The sequence below is a fragment of the Cetorhinus maximus genome, chromosome 9 (genome assembly GCF_964194155.1).
Source record: "Cetorhinus maximus chromosome 9, sCetMax3.hap1.1, whole genome shotgun sequence".
NCBI classification, from domain to species: Eukaryota; Metazoa; Chordata; class Chondrichthyes; order Lamniformes; family Cetorhinidae; genus Cetorhinus; species Cetorhinus maximus.
The window spans coordinates 44880667-44902975 of NC_135887.1; the positions used below are offsets into that span (position 1 = coordinate 44880667).

Here is a 22309-nt window from a genome sequence, read left to right on the forward strand (position 1 = left end):
TATTCCGACTGGCCCATTAACAAGAGGGTTCATTCATTCTTTAGATTTCTACTGTTCTACTGTTTTAACACAGTTGTAATTAATTAATCAGCACACTAAAATGTAGATTTTAAACATCTACATTGGATACATTCCAAATACTCTAGGTAGGTTGCTGTTTTCTTTAACTTTAGAAACATAACCATAACAAGCTCCTTTGAAATAAATTTTAAACATGTGGCCTAACGGTTCAGGCCTGAAGCATTCATACACCATTGAATGGAATTCAAAGAGTCCTTATGTTGGACTGCAGAAATGGGTGGGAGTGACAATTGCCCTGGTTGCTATGCGTAGGTATTGTGGATGCATTTAAAACTAATAGTATGTCACTATAGTTACAATTCCATCCCATAGTCTTTTTGCTGAGGCGATCTCAAAGATGAATTTCACTGCAGTTTGAAACTTCCTTTTCTCTTGTAGCTTTGTGCATTATCAACTTTTGGAAAGACTGCTGACTGATTGCTAGCCAAAGGTTTTTCTTATTAGCTTTTAAGTACCACGGCACAAATTGCACTGTTCCATTGTTTGAAAGTTATGGTTTTCCCCTTGTTGCCTTTCTAGAACTGCCTGGGTCAGATCTCCTGAGTGTAGCAGATGAGACATGGCTGGCTTTAAACGTTGTATCCGGTGGTGGGAGTTTCTCCAGCTCGCAGCCAATTGGAGTCACTAAGATTGCCAAGTCAGTGATTGCACCGCTGGCAGATCATAATATCTCTGTGTTCATGCTTTCCACATATCAAACAGACTTCATCTTGGTAAGATATTGCTGCTTTGAAATTGAGTAACAGCTTCCTTTCGGGTGTCTTCTGAGTCTGTTTTCTTGTTCCAAGTCTGAACAATATGAATGACCAATTTTAAATAATTACAGGTTCACGCTTGGTCCTTGTTATGATCTGTGCTTAACCAGGTGATATGCAGCATCCAGGATGTAGATTATATGGCACTAGACCCCTTGCTGTGACATCACAGGGTTGCACTGATAAAACATTGTCCCTATTCTAATGTGACTGGAGATATCACATCAGGAGCAAGTAAATGTGTATTCCCAGATGCTGTTCAGCATAAACATGGTGACAAGGGCTAATTTGGGAGACCATGAGGTAGACGTGTAGCTGTGGAGTGTGTGCTTGAGCTTTGCAAAACAAGGGAAGGAGGTCCTAGAAATGTTTCACACTTGATTCCTTCCGACTATGGTTTTCTGGCGGGCTGCATTTTGTGTGTCAATGACCTTGCATATATTTCAATGTAGACTTTCGGATTAGACCTACAGTCAGACTTTTCCTGGGAAGCACATTATTACCATCCAGCCTGCCTGGTTTTGACAACTCATCTTGAAATTGCCACATTGACATCTGTTAACCCAGTTGTTATTCTGCATCATAACACAAAAGAAATCTAAAAGGCAACATGTACTGAATGCACAATTTCAAAGTGCCATTGCTCTGATCGTGCCAGTAAACCTGAAAACAGAAAAATTATTGTATATTTTGACCATAAAGAGTTTTCTTATTAGAACATCCAAAGGGCTATAATAATTGAGCACTGGCCTCTCCTGCACTTGAATTTCAGATACAATTGCCTTTCAAATTCCCCTGCCTCAGTCAGTGTCTTTTATTCATTCACAGGATGTGGGCGTCGCTGGCAAGGCCAACATTTGTTGCCCATCTCTAACTGCCCTTCTGAAGGTGGTCTTGAGCCACCTCCTTGAACTTCTGCAGTCCATGTGGTGTAGGTACACCCACTATGCTGTTAGGGAGGGAGTTCCAGGATTTTGACCCAATGATAGTGAAGGAATGGTGGTAAAGTTCCAAGTCAGGATGGTGTGTGGCTTGGAGGGGCCTTGCAGGTGGTGGTGTTCCCACCCGTCTGTTGCCCTTGTCCTTCTAGGTGATAGAAGTCACTGGTTTGGAAGATGTTGTAAAAGAAACCTCAGCGAGTTGCTGCAGTGCATCTTGTAGATGGTACATGCTGCAGCTACAGTGCACCAGTGGTGGAGGAGAGGAATGTTTAAGATAGTGGATGAGGTGCCAATCAAGTGGGCTGCTTTGTCCTGGATGGTGTCAAGCTTCCTGAGTGTTGTTGGAGCTGCACTCATCCAGGCAAGTGGAGAGTGTTCCATCACACTCCTGACTTGTGCCTTGTAGATGTTGGACAGGCTTTGGGGAGTCAGGAGTGAATTACTCACCACGGTATTTCCAGCCTCTGACTCCTGTTGTAGTCACAGTATTTATGTGGCTGGTCCAGTTAATTTTATGATCAACCCCTAGGATGTTGGGGATTGAGATGGGGGATTCTGTGATGGTAATGCCATTGACCATCAAGGGCAGATGATTAGATTCTCACTTGTTGGAGATGGTCATTGACTGGCAGTTGTGTGTTGCAAATGTTACTTGTCACTAATCAGCCCAAGCCTGAATGTTGTCCAGATCTTGCTGCATGCAGGCACAGACGCTTCAGTATCTGAAGAGTCATGAATGGTGCTGAACACCATGCAATCATCAGCAAACAAATCCACTTCTGATGTTGTTATATAGAGAATTTCATTGATGAAGCAATTTAAGATGGTTGGGCCCTAGGACACTACCCTGAGGAACTCCTGTGGCAATGTCCTGGGCTGAGATGATTGGCCTCCAACAACCATAACCATTTTCCTTTGTGCTAGGTATGACTCCAGCAACGGAGAGTTTTCCCCGATTCCCATTGGCTTCAATTTTGCTGGGTCTCTTTGATGCCACACTCAGTCAAATGCTGCCTCGATGTCAAGGGCCACCACTCTCACCTCACCTATATCATCTCCTAAATTTATCAACCCTGTTGATTTCAGGCTTATCTTCCCATCCCAGTCTTGATAAAAGAATCCATGGCATCATTGACATTCCTTTCTATTTGTTTCACTCTTAGGTACGGGAAAGAGATCTACCGTTAGTTATGCACACCCTCTCAGCAGAATTTACCATCCTCAGGGTAGTAAACGGGGAGACAGTTGCTGCTGATCACTTAGGAATCACCAATGGATTTGTGAAGCCAAAACTAGGTGAGTTTATACCCTTACATAAATAGGAACATTATACACTTGTCCCCATTGACTTGACCAAGCATCAGTATGAAGAATTTGATTAGTATGTTAATTATGTGTAAAAATGGCAGGGTAAAATTATTGCCTTCCTGCTCCTTGGCAGTGAGCAAACTAAATTCGATGGTGAGATGTATTAAAAAGTCAACATTGAGCCAAAATAGTGAGACAATACTGCCACTTTAGAATCATTGGCGTGACTGCACTCAGAATGGACCTCGAACACTATAGGTCACCACATTACAGAAGAGGATATTGCAGCTAAAAAAGAGCCCAGCCTGTAACAGTCAGCAGCAACACTTGATGACTCCTGTTCATTTTGTGTTCTGCCAGGATGGAATGCTAGTGCTACTTTACCAGTGAGGTTTACAGAAGCTCTTCTACTTGTGCAGAATGAGAGGAAAGTATGATAATCAACATCCCCTCAGCATACTCACTCAATGGATAGCCCTTTGGTGGTAGCCTGTGGTTGGGGAGGGGGAATATAGTAAAACCCTTCAGAAGCCACTAGATATGCAATTTATCTGGGTGTTTATAGAGTGTTCTCATTGTTAATTATGGGAATAGCAGAATGAAGTGTTTGCTGTACTTATAATCCGTTTCCATTTGTCAGTGGTACCATACTGCAGCTTGAAATAATCATCATTACTCAATAGTTTAAAGGCATGCATTTGTTAATCTGTCACACAGTTCAAAGGCCTGTCATTCATCCACTGTCCAGTCCCAGCAACAAGTTCTGTGTAACCAGCTTGGACCCTGATACCTTACCAACTGTGGCTACTCTCCTCATGGATGTCATGTTTTATTCCAATGGGTAAGTTAAGAAGATCACAGAAGTATTTATTTCAAAAAAGCAACCTTTTCAGCAACAAAGTCACAGTCAAATCATAAGTCCTTTATGAGGGATATAGAGATTAAAATCAAATTAAGCGTTGAAAGGTTTCCATTCATAAACATACATATTTTACATAATCATAAAACAAAGCATTCTGTGCAAACTACGTATAAAACTGACGTCTTAATGTGAATTCTTAATAAATGTAAATGCTTCATTATGAAAAGATATAAATATTATAGATATTAGTTAGAGCTTGTTAGAAGGGGATAGATTTTTAATGCCTTTTGATCTCAATATGTGTTCATTGTGTTTCCAGTATGAAAGACTCTGCAATAGGCAGCGATGAAAATGGTCACATTCGTTTCTTCTCCTTCTCTCTCATTGAGGGCTACATCTCCTTGGTGATGGACGTGCAGACACAACAAAGGTACTAGAAATTATTTATTAAGCTTCCTGAAATATAAGTGGCTATTCCTCACCATTACTGTCATGAAGGTTTGGGCCATCTGAAGGCCTCAAAGGGGCTGACAACTGGCATGAGCTTCGCCAAAGCCTTCCAAGGACACAAAGGGAGGAATGTATCGGGAACTGCAGGAATTTCCCACCACACGCTCCCTTGATGTGGGAGGGGTAGACGGTAGATCTGTCCACAGCCCCTATCACCAGAATTTAAAGCAATGATCTAACAGAATCCTGGCAGAATGGGATCTGACCAACATCACCACCATCCAGTCACCACACTCCTCTGCTGCCTCGCCACCTGCCCAACTGTAAACACAACTAATGCCCTCTCCAGCCCCAAAAGTTTGGAACTGATATTTTTCACTTGCAAAATCCAGAATGTATGCTCAACCTCCAAGAACTATGTTGTTTGCTTCCGAAAAGGTATCTATAGGATTTATATTAATCACTGTGTGAAATCGATTGAGCACATTTCTAAGCAAGTTGGCAGTTCGGTAGACCTTGACTTCAAATTTACCATTGCCACTCGCATTAGGAGTATTCAGATTCCAAATGTCTCCGTCACCAACAATGTGAAGACCACACACAGCTCAGGAAGGAAATTTGATCTATCTTTTTAAATATATACGCTTCTGTCAGGGTCAAGGGAAATTACCTGGAAATTCATTTAGGTTTTTTTTTATTTAGAATTGGCTTTATTTAAAGGCAAAATTATAGACTTAATTTTCAGATTGTGCTAATTAAAGATGATTTATTTCTCAATCTCACCCCAGGTTTCCAAATAATTTGTTGTTTACGAGTGCATCTGGTGAACTATGGAAGATGGTTCGGATAGGAGGGCAGCCCTTAGGATTCGGTATGTAACAAAAATGTTTAATAATTAGTCTGGTGTTATCTCAACTATGGTGGTTGGTAAAGTGGATCAAATTTGCATGGCTTAAACCTTTTACATATTTGTTATGCACCTCACCTAATTTTCTTTTCTATTAAAGTTAATGAGAAGGAAAATCGGACAAGATGTATAACGGACAACCGATCTGAGTTCTGGGCACCCGACAAGGTGGAAGGTTCCACACATGATGGTTCTTAATTTGCATTAGGTCTTTCCCCAAGTAAAAATGGAGGGGCAGCACTGAAGACTTTTTCCTTCCTTTTTTACTGCTTGCTCCTTCCACTTTGCTACAATTGTGTAAACTCTGTCCATCTTCCTAACCGTTTGGAGGGTAAACAAAGAGCCCACAAGCTCTTGCATTACTTCCAGTGGTGGGTGGCAGTTGCACTAACATCAGTCAAGCTTCTAAATGGGGCACAGTGTACCTGCCTCATTTATTACTTGAAGGAGAGATCCACCTCTGTGTCTAGACAAAGGTTGATTAATTCATCTTCCATGTCGTCAGTGCTGATATAGAAAGAGAGCAGCGTTGGAGGAGATTTAATTTTCCACTTTCTCAACAATGTGGAGAGGCCCACGAAAGTGAAAGGGGAAAAAAATGAAAAGGTATAAATACCTTCAGAAAAATTATGTGAACCAATGTAGACTGACTGATTTTTTATTTCAGTGTTGCTATTCTTTTATCATTGGATTGCACATCAGTAGAATGGGAACCAATTTTTGTACCTTTTCCAGTCTTCTAGCCCCTGTCCCCTTTGCTGATCCCCATCCCCAAACTCCACACGCTGATTCTGCAGCACTTGCCATTGCCGTGGCGTCAAAGCAAGTTGTAGAATTGTGCAACTTCAGCTGCTTGAAGGTGACAAATGACGACCGTGTTGGGAGCTGGGAAAATGTGCACTGTTGAAGGAGAATGTTTAAGGGCACTGGGAAAATTCTAACCCATGTTAGTAATTCCAAACAACTAATTCTGGATCTCAGTGTCAGCTACTGCACCTGTCGTCTAGTGGCCTAGAACAGGCAGCAACACAAATTTGGATTTGAAAGGAGCTGCCTACCCATGGTAGTGCTCAGTTTACCATTTATTCATTCTCTACCATGAAGTGTATTCTGAGCAGTGAGATGCAAGATGACACGCTGTTCTTTGACAGTCACTTCTCAACCTCAGCAGAGCTGGTTTTCTATTTTTATGTATGGTGCTGATGCATAGAAACTTAAAATAGTTGAGTAATATTTTTAGGTCAGCAGGCAAGGAGGATTTGCTTCATGTTGAAGAATGTGCAATTCAACAATAAAACACAATTTGCGCAACATATTTTTGCAGAGTTTGTACAAGCTATAGGGACATTGACCCAGTTTAAAGTAGTTTTGCCATTATAACCTTGAATAGTGGCTTCTTGTACAGAACACAGTTATTTTGGTGCTGGTAGTTTGGCCAACATTTATAAAGTGTCATTCAATAAAAGCCTGTTATTGTGGATGCTGAAACAATGGGCCCCAAACAATAGTGTTCTGGTTTTTAACCGTAGCCTTGCCAGTTATTCAAATCTGTTTCCCCCCCCTTCATGGGATGAGCAACAGGATTGAACATTGCATTATGTCTATTGGAATACTCAGTGTCTAATGGACATAAAATCTTATGTGACAAAAGTGTGCCAAATGTTAGCTGGTCAGGAAATTGAGCGATATTGGCCTTCTTTTTTCGAATGGCTGGGCCTCCCTTTCCGTCATCCCAAGAGTTGGCGGGAAACAGATCCCCACTGGCTCCAAGTGCCCCACAGCCATTTCCTGTTCGAATGAGCATTAAGTGCCTGCAGGTGGACTCAGGAGCGACAAGAGCTGCAGTGGACGGAAGAGGGAAGTGCAGCAACATGCCTGAGCCTAAGTTCCTGGACTGGAGAACAAGTTAAGTTTTAGGGGTCCTAAGGCGGGAAGGCCTGGTGGGGTGCAAAGGGGGTGATCAGGGTGCTGGGAGAAAGGCTGGGTGGGTGGGGCGGAGGGAGATCCAACGACCACTGGATCTTAAGGGGTGGGGCCTGCAATCAGAAGTGGGCTTATGATAGAGGCACCCTCCCCCCCACCCCGCTTCCCACCCAAGATCTAGGCTCCCTCTTTTTCAGGCTTCCCCCACACCAAGCCAGCCTAAAAATTGAGGAAATGGCCCTTAATTGGCCAATAATTAATGGCCTCAACTGGGGCAAGGTGGGGCTTCCCGTCCGAGGCCTTGCCTGCCCCAGTGTAAAATCACTGCGGCAGCGGAAAACGGGAGCCCAGATGGAATCCCTTTCCTTCAATTTCACACCCTCCCCCCACGCCTAAAAACCCGCCGGCAGGGGAGTGTAAAATTCATCCCATGGAAAGTCAGCACCATGGGCTGTGGTGTCAGACTGAAGCAGACAATGGGCAGGATCTTGTGCTCGGCGGGGGCAGTCAGGCAGCCGACTGCTACCCGCAGTCAGCTCCACTCCACGATTTCATGCGGGCGGGCCAATTAAGGCCCACCCTGTGTGGATCGCGAGCGGCAGTGCTAAGTGCTGCCTATGCAAGCAGGGGGAGGAGGGAGAGCCGGGCCTAGCGCGCAGTTTGTGCATGCGCGCGAAAGAGCGCTTCAATCTCCCTGAGACACGGAGCTGCCTCGGAGATTGAAACGCTTTTTAAAAAATTTACTAAAGACGGTAAAAATTTAATATAATGTGTCCCCTCATGTGACTCTGCCGCATGAGATGGGACATGTTTTTAATTCCAAAAATAAAGTTTTTATTTAATGTTTATTTGCTTTAGGAAACCTCACCCCACTTGCGGATGAGGTTTCCTAAAAAATGTAAAGGCCGCTTGGGCTTTTGGCCTGCCCGCCAACCGTAAAGTTGGACAGGCAGTGTAAATTTGAATTTAATTAGCTTGTTAATGGCTTTAATAGGCCTTTTAATTATAGGCAGGCGCACAACTGGTTACAGCGCGTGCCCGCCGAACGAAATATCGTGCGAGTGCGCTATGATGCCGGGACGCACACCCGACATCATCACGCGTCACTTTACCCTCGGGTGTGTGCCCACATGCTGAGCGTAATATTCTGCCCAATATGTTATGGAAGGATAACAAAAACAGAATTACCTGGAAAAACTCAGCAGGTCTGGCAGCATCGGCGGAGAAGAAAAGAGTTGACGTTTCGAGTCCTCATGACCCTTCAGCAGAACGTTATGGAAGGATGTCAGTCTGGATTTGGGTCAACCTTGACTTTAGTCAGTCCAGTGCTTATTGAAACGTTTTGTCGTTTTGCCTGTATTAGGATGAACACTAAATCTGCAACTGGAAGGGAGCTTTTGATGTAATGTAGAACATTCAGGCCTTTCTACAGTCTTAAGCAGGATAGAATTTTTCCCTTGTGTAGTTTATCCTCCTGCATCCACCAAGAATGAGGTACGTACTATCCTTAGGCTACCCCTCCATACCACACACCCACCCACCCACACACACTCACTCACTCACTCACTCACTCACTTTAAAAATGCACTCAAATATTTACATTTAGGAGATTGTCCCAGGCTCCCTTATAGATATGAATTGTTTAGGAATATCTTCAGAAATGTGCAAAATTATAGCTGGCTGCATACTTCATCACCCCCGATACCAAACCCTGTGAATGTCACTAGTGAAAGGTGGAAAACCTAAAAGATGCAAAAGACCCCATGGATTTTAAGAGGTAGTATTTTTAACTTGAATATATTTGGACATTGTAGAACTTTTTCACAGGAGTGTTGCTCACTTACAGAAATAATGTAATTTGACATTTTCATTTTTAAGATGTAACATCCATTTTTAATTTAAATCATTTAACATGCATACCAGTAGTCATTAACTACTAATTATTTATTTGTATGATGCATGCATTTTAACAAGAATGTTATTATGATGCATCATACTGCTGATATTATGATTTGTGAACATAGTGAAGAGGAAGGAGTGAACTCAATCATATTCATACCTATCATTTCAGTAAACAAATGAATCATGGTGAACTGTGCGCTGCTGATGTCTGTGCTGAGTGATTTGGCCAGAGTGGATCTGCATCTGGAGTTCTTTGCTATTGCTTAATCTGTGTGGGGAGACTTCCCTAAAATTATACAGATCCCCTCAAAACAGGGCATTTTTCACTTTGTGGGAAGGTGAACAGACTTTCACTGCCCAGTGAAGTGACCATTCACAACACTGAAAATAAAGCAGTGGCACGCATGTAAAAGTATCACTTGTCATATTGTGCTCGAAACTGTAGGGTTCCACAGATTGTTGGATTAATCCTAAATTCCTCAGTTTTTTTTTAGGTCATATCACCGAAGTATTTAACAAGTTTTTTTAATCGAAAAAACAAGTTTTAAACCTGCGCTGCCAGGTTGTTTTTGGCATTTTAATCATATCCTTTGTTGATTTAAAGATATGTGGTTAGTATGACTCACATCCCAGTGTGCATTCTCGTTTATACGAGAACCATCCCTCCACCGCCTCCAAAAAGAAGTATTGATGCGATTGCTTTTCAACCTTTCCGCACAAGCTTTTCAATTTTATTTCATATAAGCAAGGGACAACATTGCGAGGCAGATTTGGAGAAGTAAATGCAAGTGTAGTGTTCAACTGAATAAATGGAAGCATGTGATGTTTGTCTTATGATGCTGCAACATTTGAAGGGTTAATGGTACAAGTTTAATCCACGGATTGTTTGTTCAAAAGTTCCGCTTCTTTCATTGGTTTCATTTTTCCGAGTTTCATCCTCTCTAGAACTCCACAAAAAATGTTGGCTGGACGATTATTTGGGTTTCTGAGGACTTGGGGCAGTGCCATTCTGGTTTCTTTGTAAATTTTATCATCCTCCGCCGAGGGCAACTGGCTTAGAAAGTTCAGAATAAGCGTGATAAAGATGCATGTACTGGCTGAAATTTGACTACACTGTGCTTTTTTTAAATCCAGTGGACATATCCCAAGTCGAGTTAAAACGTTACTAAAAATAAAATTCAAGGAAAATATATTGTTCTAAAGAGACAGCATCCTGGCTCCAATTCAAAATAAAATATTTGCAGTGTACAGGTTTTACTTTTCCTTAACTTTAAGAGTGGCCACGAAGTTCAATCAAGCTATTAATTCTCATTCTCACTTTGGCCTGGGGATGGATAGGTGTGATTAGGAAAGAAGAGGGGGACAGAGAGTAAAATAAATATCTCTTTAAGCTAAATAATAAAAGAATGGAAGAACACAAGTCAGAAAGATATCAAAGTATATTATCATAAAATATAATTCCACATATAAGATGCATTTGGATGACTTTTTTGCTTCAGTTAATCTATGTTATTTTGTTGTGAAAGACTGCATTAATATTGGATCTCGCACAGTTACCATAGTGCATGCAAGTCCTACCCTAACAGTCTTATTATAAATTCCAGCCACATTTCAAACATGTGTAATATTTCTACCATCTTGTGTGACAGATTGCACCAAATATTTACCATTGCGTGAAGAAATTCCACCTAATACCATAGTTCTGCTTTTCTCTCTTACCTTGAAGCTACATGTGGGGTTTACCTTTAATATTTTGTACACTTCAGTAAGATGCCCTCTGACAACCTTCTCCTCAGACTTTATAGAGCTGAAGCTTTGCTAATCTTCCCTCAGAGCTCATCCTGTTTACACTCTGCACTTTCTCTCAAGCGTGTGTTTACTTTTTGTGGCCTGTTGACCAGAGTCAACAGCAGTCCTTTCTGCCACTTTCTTCTATTCCTGGCTCTAGTGCCCTACAGAATCCTATTTCCAGTGAGTTGCTTAGTACATAGTGTGTGCTTGTGTATATGTTTAAATACCTGAACCTGTGGAAGCTGCTTTCTTGACCTAAGCATGTTTCCTGATATCCTATTTTAATATTTCATAAAGTGACTCACCATCTGTGATTATAAAATCTTGAATCACTTTAGGGGACATTGGTAAACAGTTGAAATATAATTTAGAAGCTTTTTCAAAGGGTAAAAAGGTGTGGTGAGATGTGAAACAGCCAGAAGATTCCAAGTTCAAACTCCAGTCTGTAGTTAGCTGAGCTCAGCCAGGGCAGTATTTGGCGCACTACCTTTGTACTAAAAGCCCCTGGGTTAATCAGCCGGTCTGTCCTGCTCCCATTGCAATCACGTTATCCCAGCTGCAGGGTGCATCTGTACAGATGTCAGATGAGCAGAGCTCTGGGCTGTGATGCCCCCCACTGTTGAACCTGCTTACAGTTTAGGCTTACCCATAGACAATAGCAAGGAATGGAGGGGAGTGAACACTGCCAGCATCAATAAAACCGTACCCCAGAAAGGGCAACACCTTCAGGACAGGAGGGTTGAAAACTGTTGGGGGTGGGGAGCGGGTAGGGGAATAGCAAGGCAGAAAATGGACAAACCATAGAAAATAGTGCTCTGCCCTACTCACACTGAGAGTTTTTACAATGTTTAAAAAAAAACGTCCCAAAGCAAACAGGATGCTGTCTCCATATAATAATCCTGGCTTGGCCCAACAGAAAGAAAACAGGCGTAGTTATTTGAAGGAATTACTGTTAAGTGCTTTGTTTACTGCTGTGTGTTATTCAGTGCTGAGTGTTAAACTGAACCTCTTCCACCAGATGAATGTGGAATCGTTGCCCAAATTGCAGAGCCCCTGGCTGCCGCTGATATCCCCGCATACTACATCAGTACGTTTAAGTTTGATCACGCCCTGGTAAGTTTCTAAACAACTTGGCTACAAAAGGGCAGACCGCAGTGTTATTTTCCGAAAGACCTGTCACTTTGCGTTACTGTTGCTTATTAAAACTATTTATTCTTCCTTAACCCAGCATGGATCCAGCAAGACTCTCAAGAGCTTGCTTGTTGAATGTGAACTGTGTGAAGCTGATGTTACTGACAAGGTTAATCTGCTGAACCATGGCCAGTTCATTAGAGTAAAATGTTGTTTTTCTTTCTGTTTGCATGCCCGCTCTCTGCTTCACTGCCCCTTAGTATTGAGAGTGATTTATCAGCAGATTGATTATTGCTAATTGTTTTAGTCTGGTAAAGCGTAAAGCTGAAGGAACTAAGCTTGCACAATTTTTTTTTGCTGCGCTTGCTGATTTTCATCCCTTTCAAATGCAAAGCTGTCGAACTGTGTCCCCTGCAGATAGCGCAAGGAATTGTTACCCATCCATATCCTGTTCTGCTCCACAGTGCAGGTTTGCAAATAGTGCCCCTACAGATTTCCCACATTAAAGCTTTGTTTACTCTGCTGGCGCTGGGTAGCAATGTGCTGCTTATTTTCCAGTTGTGTAAGTAAGCTTTTAAGAACACTAAGTCCCCATTCTTGGCCATAGATTTCAATTTCTTTGTCACTATTTCTCCTGCAACCTCTTTCTGTGCTAAATAACCACAGTGTATTTTTTTAAATAAATATTAGATTTGAACAAAAAGCTTGATTCTCTTAATGAAGTATCTATGCTGTCAGACTGACAACAGGCTTTAAATCTGAGTAAAACATACAAGTCATCGAATACAGTAAATTCATTTCTATGAGGAAGGACAGGTGGGTGATCTCACTATATTCGGAATGCACGGTTACCTTTATATTTTTTTCCCAATTTTCTCCCCTTCTGAAAGCATTGATTCATACAGAGGCCAATTTCATGGAGCTGGCAGTTGATTCAACACCTCGGCAACTGCATGTACCTCATGCGTCAGTTTAGGCAACCTAGAGGCATCACAACCAAGCCAGATCCTGCCCACACTGACACCCACACATAAGGCGGAATTTAATGTAGGCGACAGGGGTATTGTCCACTGGCTGAAGGACCAACGAGAGCCCCGTGTCACCTCTTTTCAGGAAGGCCCACCACATTAAATGGCACTCAGGCACTAAACTGGGCAGCGGTGGGCCTTTCCTGGGATCAAGAACCTTAGGGGCAGAGGTCCCGCCCACCTAGAGCTGCCAGCCAATCAGAGACCTTCATTGCTCAGCAACACTACCGGGGAGGCAGTGGCTGCAACCGGTGATGCACCCACCCAAGACCTAGGCGGGATTGTCCATGCCTGCTGGGCGTCGGGCGTGTTTGGTGGCGTGAGCGGACAATATGGAGAGAAGGCCAAAAATAGGTTTCCCAACGTGGTGAAACCAGTTTGTGATTGTCTGCTCAGCCTGTTGATGGCGGGCCGCGTTCCCCGCCATCGGACGTCAGGAGCCTCATTGTAATACGTCAGCATATCATTATATAAGGCCAGCCCGCCAGACTCATCCCCCCATGCCGAATCATCCGCCCACATCGGCGGGAAAACATGCCAAAGTGTTTCAAAACAGCATATATATAAGGCGTGCAGTTGGTGAGCTGCACTTCGCTCGGGACTTCAAGGTTTGTTTGCCTACCTCGCCTCGGTCATCACTCGCGGTCATTAGCGCCAAGCTTCGCAGGCAGCACCACATCGCTTTTAGGGGGGGACTCATGGCAGATCTCTACCTACCAGATCAGCCACATATAGGTGACTTTTCAATGGCTGCAGGGCTAGGGTTTGCTTAGGGAAGGGGGAGAAGTGGCCTCAGGCAAGGGAAGAGGCTGCAGGGCGAGAGCGCCACTGGGGAAGGAGGGTATCCCAGGGTGTGTGTGGGGGCATATGTTGATCTGTGCAAGTGGCCTCAAGATGGCGAGGGCTGAGGAGGCAGTCTCCAGAGGAGATGAGGCCAGATGGACATGTGAGGGTGTGTGTGAGAATGGATGGTGATGTCCCTTGAGCTGGCAGTGAGTGAGATGCCAGTGAATGTGTGATAGGCTTGTGTGTGTGCGTTTAGAGTGACGAGATGGTTGCCTTACCCTGGCTGCACGTATGAGACCATTCATCCTCTATCTGCATTGGATGACCAACCTCTTCTGTGCAGCATTGGCACTGATCACCACTACCTAGCCAGAGTGGTAAGGTCGCTGCCCCTCCTGCGGCCAGAGAGGGTGTAGAGGACATCACAGCGGGCCTCCGCGGCATCCAAAAGGCATTCGAGGGATGCAGTCTTCTTGTCTCTTGGGGCCTTGTCTCCATTGCTGCAGTCTTGGGCTGGAACCACTGAGCGCGGTGCACTTTAAATGTGGTGCCTGGCGTGATGAAGCGGTGAGGTGACGGTGTGGCAATGCGAATCGGAGCCCGCCCTCCATCGCATCGGCGTGAAAATACGCCATTGCCATGTTTTTCCCACCCGCTATCGCACTTAGTGCAAATCTGGGACAATTCGGCCCCTAAGATCAGTGAGGAACCCAGGCCTCAGGTGAGTGATGGCAGGAGAGGGATTGCAGGGTGGAGATAGCTGGGGAGAGGGGTCAGCAGCAAGGTCATGGGGGTAGCTCTCAGAGGCTCCCCTACTCCCTTCTTGATGACAGGTCCCTCGATCAGCACTGAGTGCCTTTGAATGAGGGACTCTCTTTCCCTCACCAAAAACTCACAAGCAACTCCAACAGGGTTTGCTTTTTGGGCTTCTTTCATGGCAAGGCCCCCACCTGCCTAAAGGGCCTCAATTGGCAGCGGAGCAGGAGGGCTGTCCACAAGCCTTCCTACCCTGGACTTAATCAGAGCAGAGGCAGGAAGGCAGTGGGGTCCGCACCTGCCAGCCTCCCGCCCAATTAAATGTTCCCCTTACCACCAAACTCACCATGGGGAGTGTATTAAATTCCGGCCATAGAGACCTCCTAGCAGCAGCCACTGCTACCAGGAGCAGGAACCCTGGTAGATTTCCCGCTTTAATCCTGGGACATTAATTTGAATGTGGAGATTCCAATCACCAGTCCCAGCTAAGATCAGCTAAATCAACACAGCAATGAAACGCGAAGTCATTTCAATGACAGAGAGTGGGTGATCTGACTAATCTCTGTACATCACAAATTAAAGGCAACACACTTTATTATATTAATAGGGAATTTCTGTTTAGTTTCGTAATATTCTGCAAACGGAAGGAGGCCATTCAGCCCACCGGGTCCATGCCGGCTCTCTGTAGAGCAATCCAGTCAGTCCCATTCCCCTGCTCTTTCCCCGTACCCTGCAAGTTTGTTTCTCTCAAGTGCCCATCCAATTTCCTTTTGAAATCATTCATTGTCTTTGCTTCCACCTTCCCCCACCCTTGTAGGTAGCGAGTTCCAGGTTATTACCATTCGAAAAGCTGTTCCTCACACGCAACCCCCCCCCCCATATCTCTTGCCCAAAACCTTAAATCTGTGTCCCCTAGTCCTTGTATCAGAAACTAATAGGAACAGCTTTTCTTTGCCTATGGGTTCTCAACATTTATTGTGTAGGCTTGGGTGTCAAGAATAGCTACTTGAGTGAGGTGGCAGTTGGCTGACCGTATCCTGATTAAAATGAGCACTTTTAGGAGAGGAATCCTACACATCGGTTGGCATCCAACCTGCAGAAGTGAAGTGTGAATATAGCATGGGAGCCTGTCCTACCCCAGCCTGCTCAATGTTGATGTATCGAGTTGAACCAGTCAGACTCTGCGTTCAGGTCAAACTAGAATTTGCTTTGATCTCAAACACTAAATGATAAATGTTAATGCTTGTATGATGCCCACAATAGAGACAGGATAAGTTTGTCATGCCAGGGATAAAGACTGGCAAGTCCTCTTTAGTGTCATGTGGCAAGTCTTGCAGTGTTTAATTTTGTTTTTGTCTAGTGATGCAAGGCATCACCCAATAGCATACAAAGAATGATTTCAGTGATCTCGTGGCTGTTATTATTCTAACATTTCCAGGTTCAAATAGCCACGGACAATACATCACAATATGAACAATCTGTCCTTAATTGCATGGTAACTTTTAAGTAGGTGATCAGTTAACTAGTTTAATTGCATTGGATTAGCTCGTGTTGTAATGCCACACCTCACTTACTGTTCTACCCCCCATTTTAGGCCCCCGCAATGTGTCTCACCCTTCATCAGACAAAGATAACTCAAGAGCCTTTAATCTTGAGAGGAGAGCATGAAGCAAGGCATACGTAATGCTATTATTAACTTTTTTATTTCCCCTCCTCTCATCCCTCACTCACTATTGAGATACAGTTCCACAGGTGCCAATGACCCTATGGTACCTTGCCCTACTGGCTATTATCTGTACGTCTTGACAATGAATACCTCCAGGCAACCAGACATCCTTTCTGAGCCCCCCGCTTGTTCTCACCTACTATCCACACGTGCACTTACTTGCCTTAGGGTAGGTAGCCTGTATAACCATCATGAGTGGGAATCCCAGCTAATTTTTCTTTTTCTAACCCATGGCTATTGTAGCACTTTGAATCATTTTGGTGCCACTCCTGTTAATTCAGCACAGACCAGGAATCAAAGTTAGGACTTTCCTGGTCATTAAGGATCAGAGGCCGGAATTTTCCCTCCCCGTTGGTGTCGGGTGTCCTGGCAGGCAGGGGGGAGCAATTCGGCATAAGGGGCAGAAGTGAGTTTCGTGCCGGCGTGAAAGCATAGTGGGATCATCCGATGGTGTCCGCCATGGCCGAACACCAACCGGCATCAACGTGACTTACATCCTGGTGATGGGATGCAAAGTTAGGCCCGACTGGAATCACTCCCCTCACGCCAGATTTTCTGTTACACCGGTGAGAAAACACGCCAGCGCAGCACACGTCCAGACAAGTGAGACGTGCAAAAGTCGGGACTTACCGTTAGGGCCTCACTCAGCTCGCGGACATCCAAGGAGCAGAAGATGCTGAAGCTCTACAGCTACCGGACCCTGGAGGAACACACACGTCGCATACTGGGTGGGTTCTCGTGGAAATGGCTCTGCCGCGAAGCAGCTCGTGGAAGGTGGGAGATCTCCGTTGATGCTTCGGAGCCTCACGGTCTTTACCATGAGCTGCTACAGATGATCAGTGAGGTGGGGGAGAGGGAGGTCTAGCTGTGAGTGGGAGAGGAAGGTGTACGGGGGGGGGCTGAGGCTGGGAGGGGGGAGGGGGATGAAGGTATCAAGGCAGGGTGTGGTTGGGGGGTGAAAGAAGGTGCCAGTGGGAGATGAGCTAAGGACGGGGAGACAAAGGTGTCGGGGGGGGGGTGAGGTTGGGAGGGAGGGGAGGGTGTCAGGGGGTAGGTTAGGAGGGGGAGGAGGATGTAATGGGGGAGAATATGGCAAGTATAGAGGTAGGTGTAAGGGTGGAGGAAGGTGTAAGGGTAGGAGGTTGGAGGGTGGAAGAAGTTCGGAGGGGGAAGGTGGGGGGGAGGGAGGAGGGGGGAAGGTGTCGGTGGGGAGGAGGGAGTTCAGGGGGGGGTGTCCGTGGGGATGAGGAAGTTCAGGGGGTGGTGTGTCCTTGGGGAGGAGGGAGTAAGGATGGAGAAAGGTGTCTGAGGGGAGGAGGGAGTAAGGCTGGCAGAGGGAGTGAGGGTAGAGGAGGGAGTAAGTGTTTGGGGGATGTCCAGGTGAACATGCAAGGGAGGGATTGGTGTTGTCATGACTGCCTCCTGGGAACAAACTGAAGGTGGGCATGGTAGGAGAGAATGGTGCATGTGAGAGGGGGCAGAGGGAGCCAGTAGGGTGGGAGGGTGAGGGTGCGTTGATAGCAGTAGAAGAGACAGCGAGGGTGGTTGGTGGAGACTCTGAAGCAGACACAGACCCTGGCGATGGGAAGGAGGAGGTCGGGACGGTCAATGTGGATGGGGGTGGGATTCTCAGGGAGGTAGGGAACATGCAAGTTCACCTGGACATCCTGGAAAGGCAAGCGTCCTGGTTAGTAGGTGATGGTGGGGAGGTGGAAGGCGATGCCAGGGGGGATCGCCAGTGATGGGGAAAGGGCATGGGTTACTGGGGGAGGGGAAACAACTTGGGAGCTGATCCAAAGCTTAACTACGACCATGGCTGTCGTAATCGAAAGTGAGCGGAGCCTCGTGTTGGACGGGCACAGGTGAGCCTGATGGATGAAGGCTCCGTGTGCATGAGAGAGTGCTTGCACAAGGCTCCAAAAGGCCCTGCCACACACACACACACACAAATACACACAGACTTCTCCTTCCAGAATCCTTGTGGTCTAACTGCATGTGGTGGGGTGGTGGGGGGGAAGAAATGCAGTGGGAGGATTCATGAAGCCTGGCAATGAAGCTGAAAGACAACATTACACATTATTCAGTGAAAGTGAATATATTTTCAGATCATAAAGTGATAAAATGTGTTCACCCGTGCAACCACTTGTGATCAGAATTTCTTAACTTTTCTAGGCCTACCACTTCTCCTAGGTGCTACCCTGACATCCGCAGCAGGGGTGAAGACAGTCCGTGCAATGGATGGCCCTGTTGCCTCTGATGACTTCTGCATACGCCCTCTAGAGAGCCGAGGCCTTTAGGACCCCGCTTGCTTTGGCTGTCCTCCTGTGGGCCAGTCGCTCCCTCACGAGGGTGTTCACCACCGACCTCACCGTCGCCGCAGGCACGGACCACGACCCCACCAGTCAGTGCGATGGCACAGTCCTCAAAGTGAGTGAGGGGCCTAATGTAGGCCACTCCACCCCGGGTCATGGAACTCTCCCTGCTGCTGTGAGTCAGCTTCTCCTGCATGAAAACAGATGGAGAGAGTGTAAACAGGACACATGGCACTGTGTGGAATGTTTGTGTGGTGAGCGGAGCCATGGACAGGATGAGGACGCGAGCTCCAGAGGATATGAGCCTGTGATAGAGATGTGAGGGTGTGTGTGAGAGTTAGTGGTGTTGACCCGTGAGGTATGAGATTTCTGTGGATGTGTGGTGGGTTTGTGAGTGTGTGAGTTGAGAGTTTTGAGGTGGGTGACTTACCCTGGCGGAACGGATGAGATCATTCATCCTCTTCCTGCACTGGATGGCTGACCTGCTCTGTGCTCTGCTGGTGCTGACGGCCATTGCCACCACTTTTCAGACCGGATTGGTGACTCTGGTGGACCTCCTGCGGCCAGAGCGGGGGCAGAGGACATTAGCGGCAGCCTTTCACTGCGTCTAACAGGCACCCCAGAGAGGCGCCACTGAATTTAGGGACTGCCCTCTTCTTTGCTTTTGGGGCCATCTGTCATCTGGAGCAGTCCTTGGTCTGGAGATACAAAGTAGGCTGCGCTCTGGCGTGCTTTAAATATGGCGCCCAGAGCGAGGAACCGCTGAGGTTACAGCGTGGCGGACATATCTGAGCCCACCTGCAAGAGATCCGGAGTGTTTCCCATGAATGCAGTATTAATGAGGTGGGACGCGCCAGGAATGGGACGATATGGCGCAAAAACCCGCCATCGCGGCCAGCGGGTAAAACATCTTTTTTCCCGCCCGCTACCACACTTAGCGCAGTTGGGGCGATTCTGCCCAGAAACCTATCATCCTGAGCCAACAAGATAGCCCAATTAACTAATCTAATGATATATTTTACATTTAAAATTTACTTACCAGATCGAAATGAAGAAAGCGCCAGTCCATTAAATGCTTGATTGTCTCTCTTTGTCCCCTTACTCTATTTCCTTCATTTATTTTCAGATACCTGAAGAAAATATCAACAGTGTGATTAACGCTCTCCAAGTGAGTCAGAACAAGAAGCAGTAGATGGGAAACTGAGATCCCGGCGGTTTGTTCTTCACACAGTAGTTAAAGCTGAAACGCAGATTTCAAGAAGAATCCTTTGGGTGTTTGTAAAGCAGCAGAGAGCTTGTTTTCCCAACGAGCTGGTGGCTTTTTGAAGTCTGTTCCCAAAGTGAATGTTACCATTGTGTTCTTTGTGTGAACCGTGTTACATTGTACTGGTAAAGTCAAACCATCTCTTTCTACTGATATTTCCCCCCACTGTGAAGGAGCTGTGGTGATTGACTGTTGTCTGTGAATTAGTTGGGTTAGTTATCTCATGTAGCACAAAGCTGATTTCTAAAGTTTGGGGGCAGAAGGGTCTCTAGTTAAGTGTAGGGATGTCATGATCTGTAGAATATTGGGAATGATTACAAGGAAGTATATCTAATTTTGGGACAAGTTCCGATGACGTCATAAATTGTGAAAGTAAAGCTGGCATCCTTTTCAGATGGCAGTCTTAGGTTAATCCCTGGTAGCTGTTACTTGGTTTAATATATTCTTTAATTTTATCTGGGAGTTTCTTTCACATCTAGGGAGGTTGATGTGCGATGGCACACTCGCTGTTGCAGTGCCGTTATTACTACTTCCTTGAGTAATAATCTGCAGCTTACTTTGGATTCTGGAAAGTCCCACGACTCATACCATGGGAACATAAATTGTGTAGCACACCTGTAATTACTGCTTTGCTTCTTTGTTCTCCCCTCTCATGGTAAATATTTAACACAGTTGGCATGAAAGATTGACACAGGGATAATTGAGGCAAATGACCTAGCAGCACAATTTGCCCTTACTGAAAGAGGTCTAGACTTCATGCACCAAGATTGGTCACTTCCCTTATAACTACTACCCAGTGCTTTACAGAGAAGTGAAAAGAGGCTTCATTTGGTGACCTTAGACAAGCTATTCCCAACACTGAATGTTTCTGCATTTCAGTGATGCTATTGGTAAAATTATGTCTTGACATCCCTATACTCAGAAATAAGACAGCACGGGATCCAAGGAGGGGATTTTATCCTTTTTAAGGTTAGGGGAGAAAGATTCCAACCCAGCTCTTTAGATTTGAACTATCTAATTAATTGTGTTTCAACTGGCAATCTAATTTGACATTTCAAATGTAACTGCATTCTACCAGGGTTGCTACACTCCTGGGTTAACACATTATCAGGTTTCCCAATGACGATGTAGCGTTAAGTTTGTTCTTCAAGATTTCTTGGCAGCGGTTATTGTTCAAGGAAAGCATCAGGAATGAGTTATACATCACCAGCTGCAGAATTTCAGAAACTGAAATAGAAGGGCAATGCTTCAAACACAGCAGGCTCCCTTTTATTAACCTGCAGTTGACTCCAGACTCTGCAAAGTCTTCAGAAGTGGCAAAAAGCTACATACTAATCAGAATTTTGCTTGGGGATTTTGTTAACTTGTGCACTATTGAACCTGTTGTTGTAGCAGGCCTTCATTTAGTTGTTCATAGCTCACCTCAAGTTTTTTTTATCACTTGTGAAGACACCAGCTGGAAGAACAGGGAACTGGCAAGTTTTATCTTTTTATTGCCTTCTTCGCCCTTTTCATAATTCTGCAATTGGTAATGTTTTCAATTCATTTCTCTTTTGAATATGTACCTTCAGAAGTGGCACTTGTATCTCCAATGTATTACTCCTGTGTTCTGTTATTCTAACAGGTGCCAACTGGATGTGGAAGAGATAGAATGTAGCGTGGTTTATATTTCGTATACTAATTTGCACACAGTTGCCTGAATGACCCTGACACTTTGGTAACTCGATCATCCTTATCTGATACAGGCAACCTCCTGTATCCATCTTCTTTCATTTCCTTATCTCCTATGTAATTTATACACATTTTATGAAGTAAATAGCACTTAACTAATTTGTACTGCTACTTTCACTGGTTTATCCATCCCTGCTTTTTTTAATGAAAAACAGGGGGAAGTGTTTATTGTTTTCGATTCAACAGTATTCTCTGCTGAATCGTGCAGTCACCAGAGGCAACGGTGAGATTGTGAAGCTGCCTCTTACAGTGCTGAAGTGCCTGCTTAATGACGTTGTGTTTGCTTTATTAGGGAATATTAACAAAGCTAAGACATTGGTAATAGATACATCCCAAGGTATGCGTTGAAATTAAGAAATAGTTTAAATCTCATCCGCTTTCAATTGATTCTTTTAAACTACATTCTTAATTAATTTAATTTCAAGCCTGGTTTACAGATGAAGTTTTTTTTCCTGGTTATAGTAGATGCTGTATTTTGCTATTTATGACATTTTCTGAAACACAAACTTTAAGTTTTTTTTCAAAAGTCCAGCTGAAATAGTAACAGCAAAAAAGTTTACAAGCTAGTGTTTTTGAACTGTAATTTCTTGCTTGCTATTCATGGTTCTAAGCACGCTGGGTTATATTTACAGCCACTGCTCTTGTGTTTATTTTC

The 22309-nt window shown here is 44.8% G+C and overlaps 1 protein-coding gene across 2 annotated transcripts in view; it reads left to right on the plus strand.

Moving 5' to 3' along the window:
- The window catches only part of LOC144684607 (cytosolic arginine sensor for mTORC1 subunit 2), a 192168-nt gene extending 170415 nt beyond the window's left edge, over window positions 1–21753 (plus strand). For both annotated transcript variants that reach the window (XM_078548612.1, XM_078548613.1), the window contains exons 3-9: window positions 601–794; window positions 2941–3073; window positions 3803–3926; window positions 4267–4377; window positions 5186–5268; window positions 11939–12033; window positions 19786–21753. In XM_078548612.1, the coding sequence (XP_078404738.1) occupies window positions 601–794; window positions 2941–3073; window positions 3803–3926; window positions 4267–4377; window positions 5186–5268; window positions 11939–12033; window positions 19786–19851 (806 nt within the window). In that variant the 3' untranslated portion in view covers window positions 19852–21753. The remainder of the gene's footprint in view (window positions 1–600; window positions 795–2940; window positions 3074–3802; window positions 3927–4266; window positions 4378–5185; window positions 5269–11938; window positions 12034–19785) is intronic.
- Window positions 21754–22309: the final 556 nt, after the last annotated feature.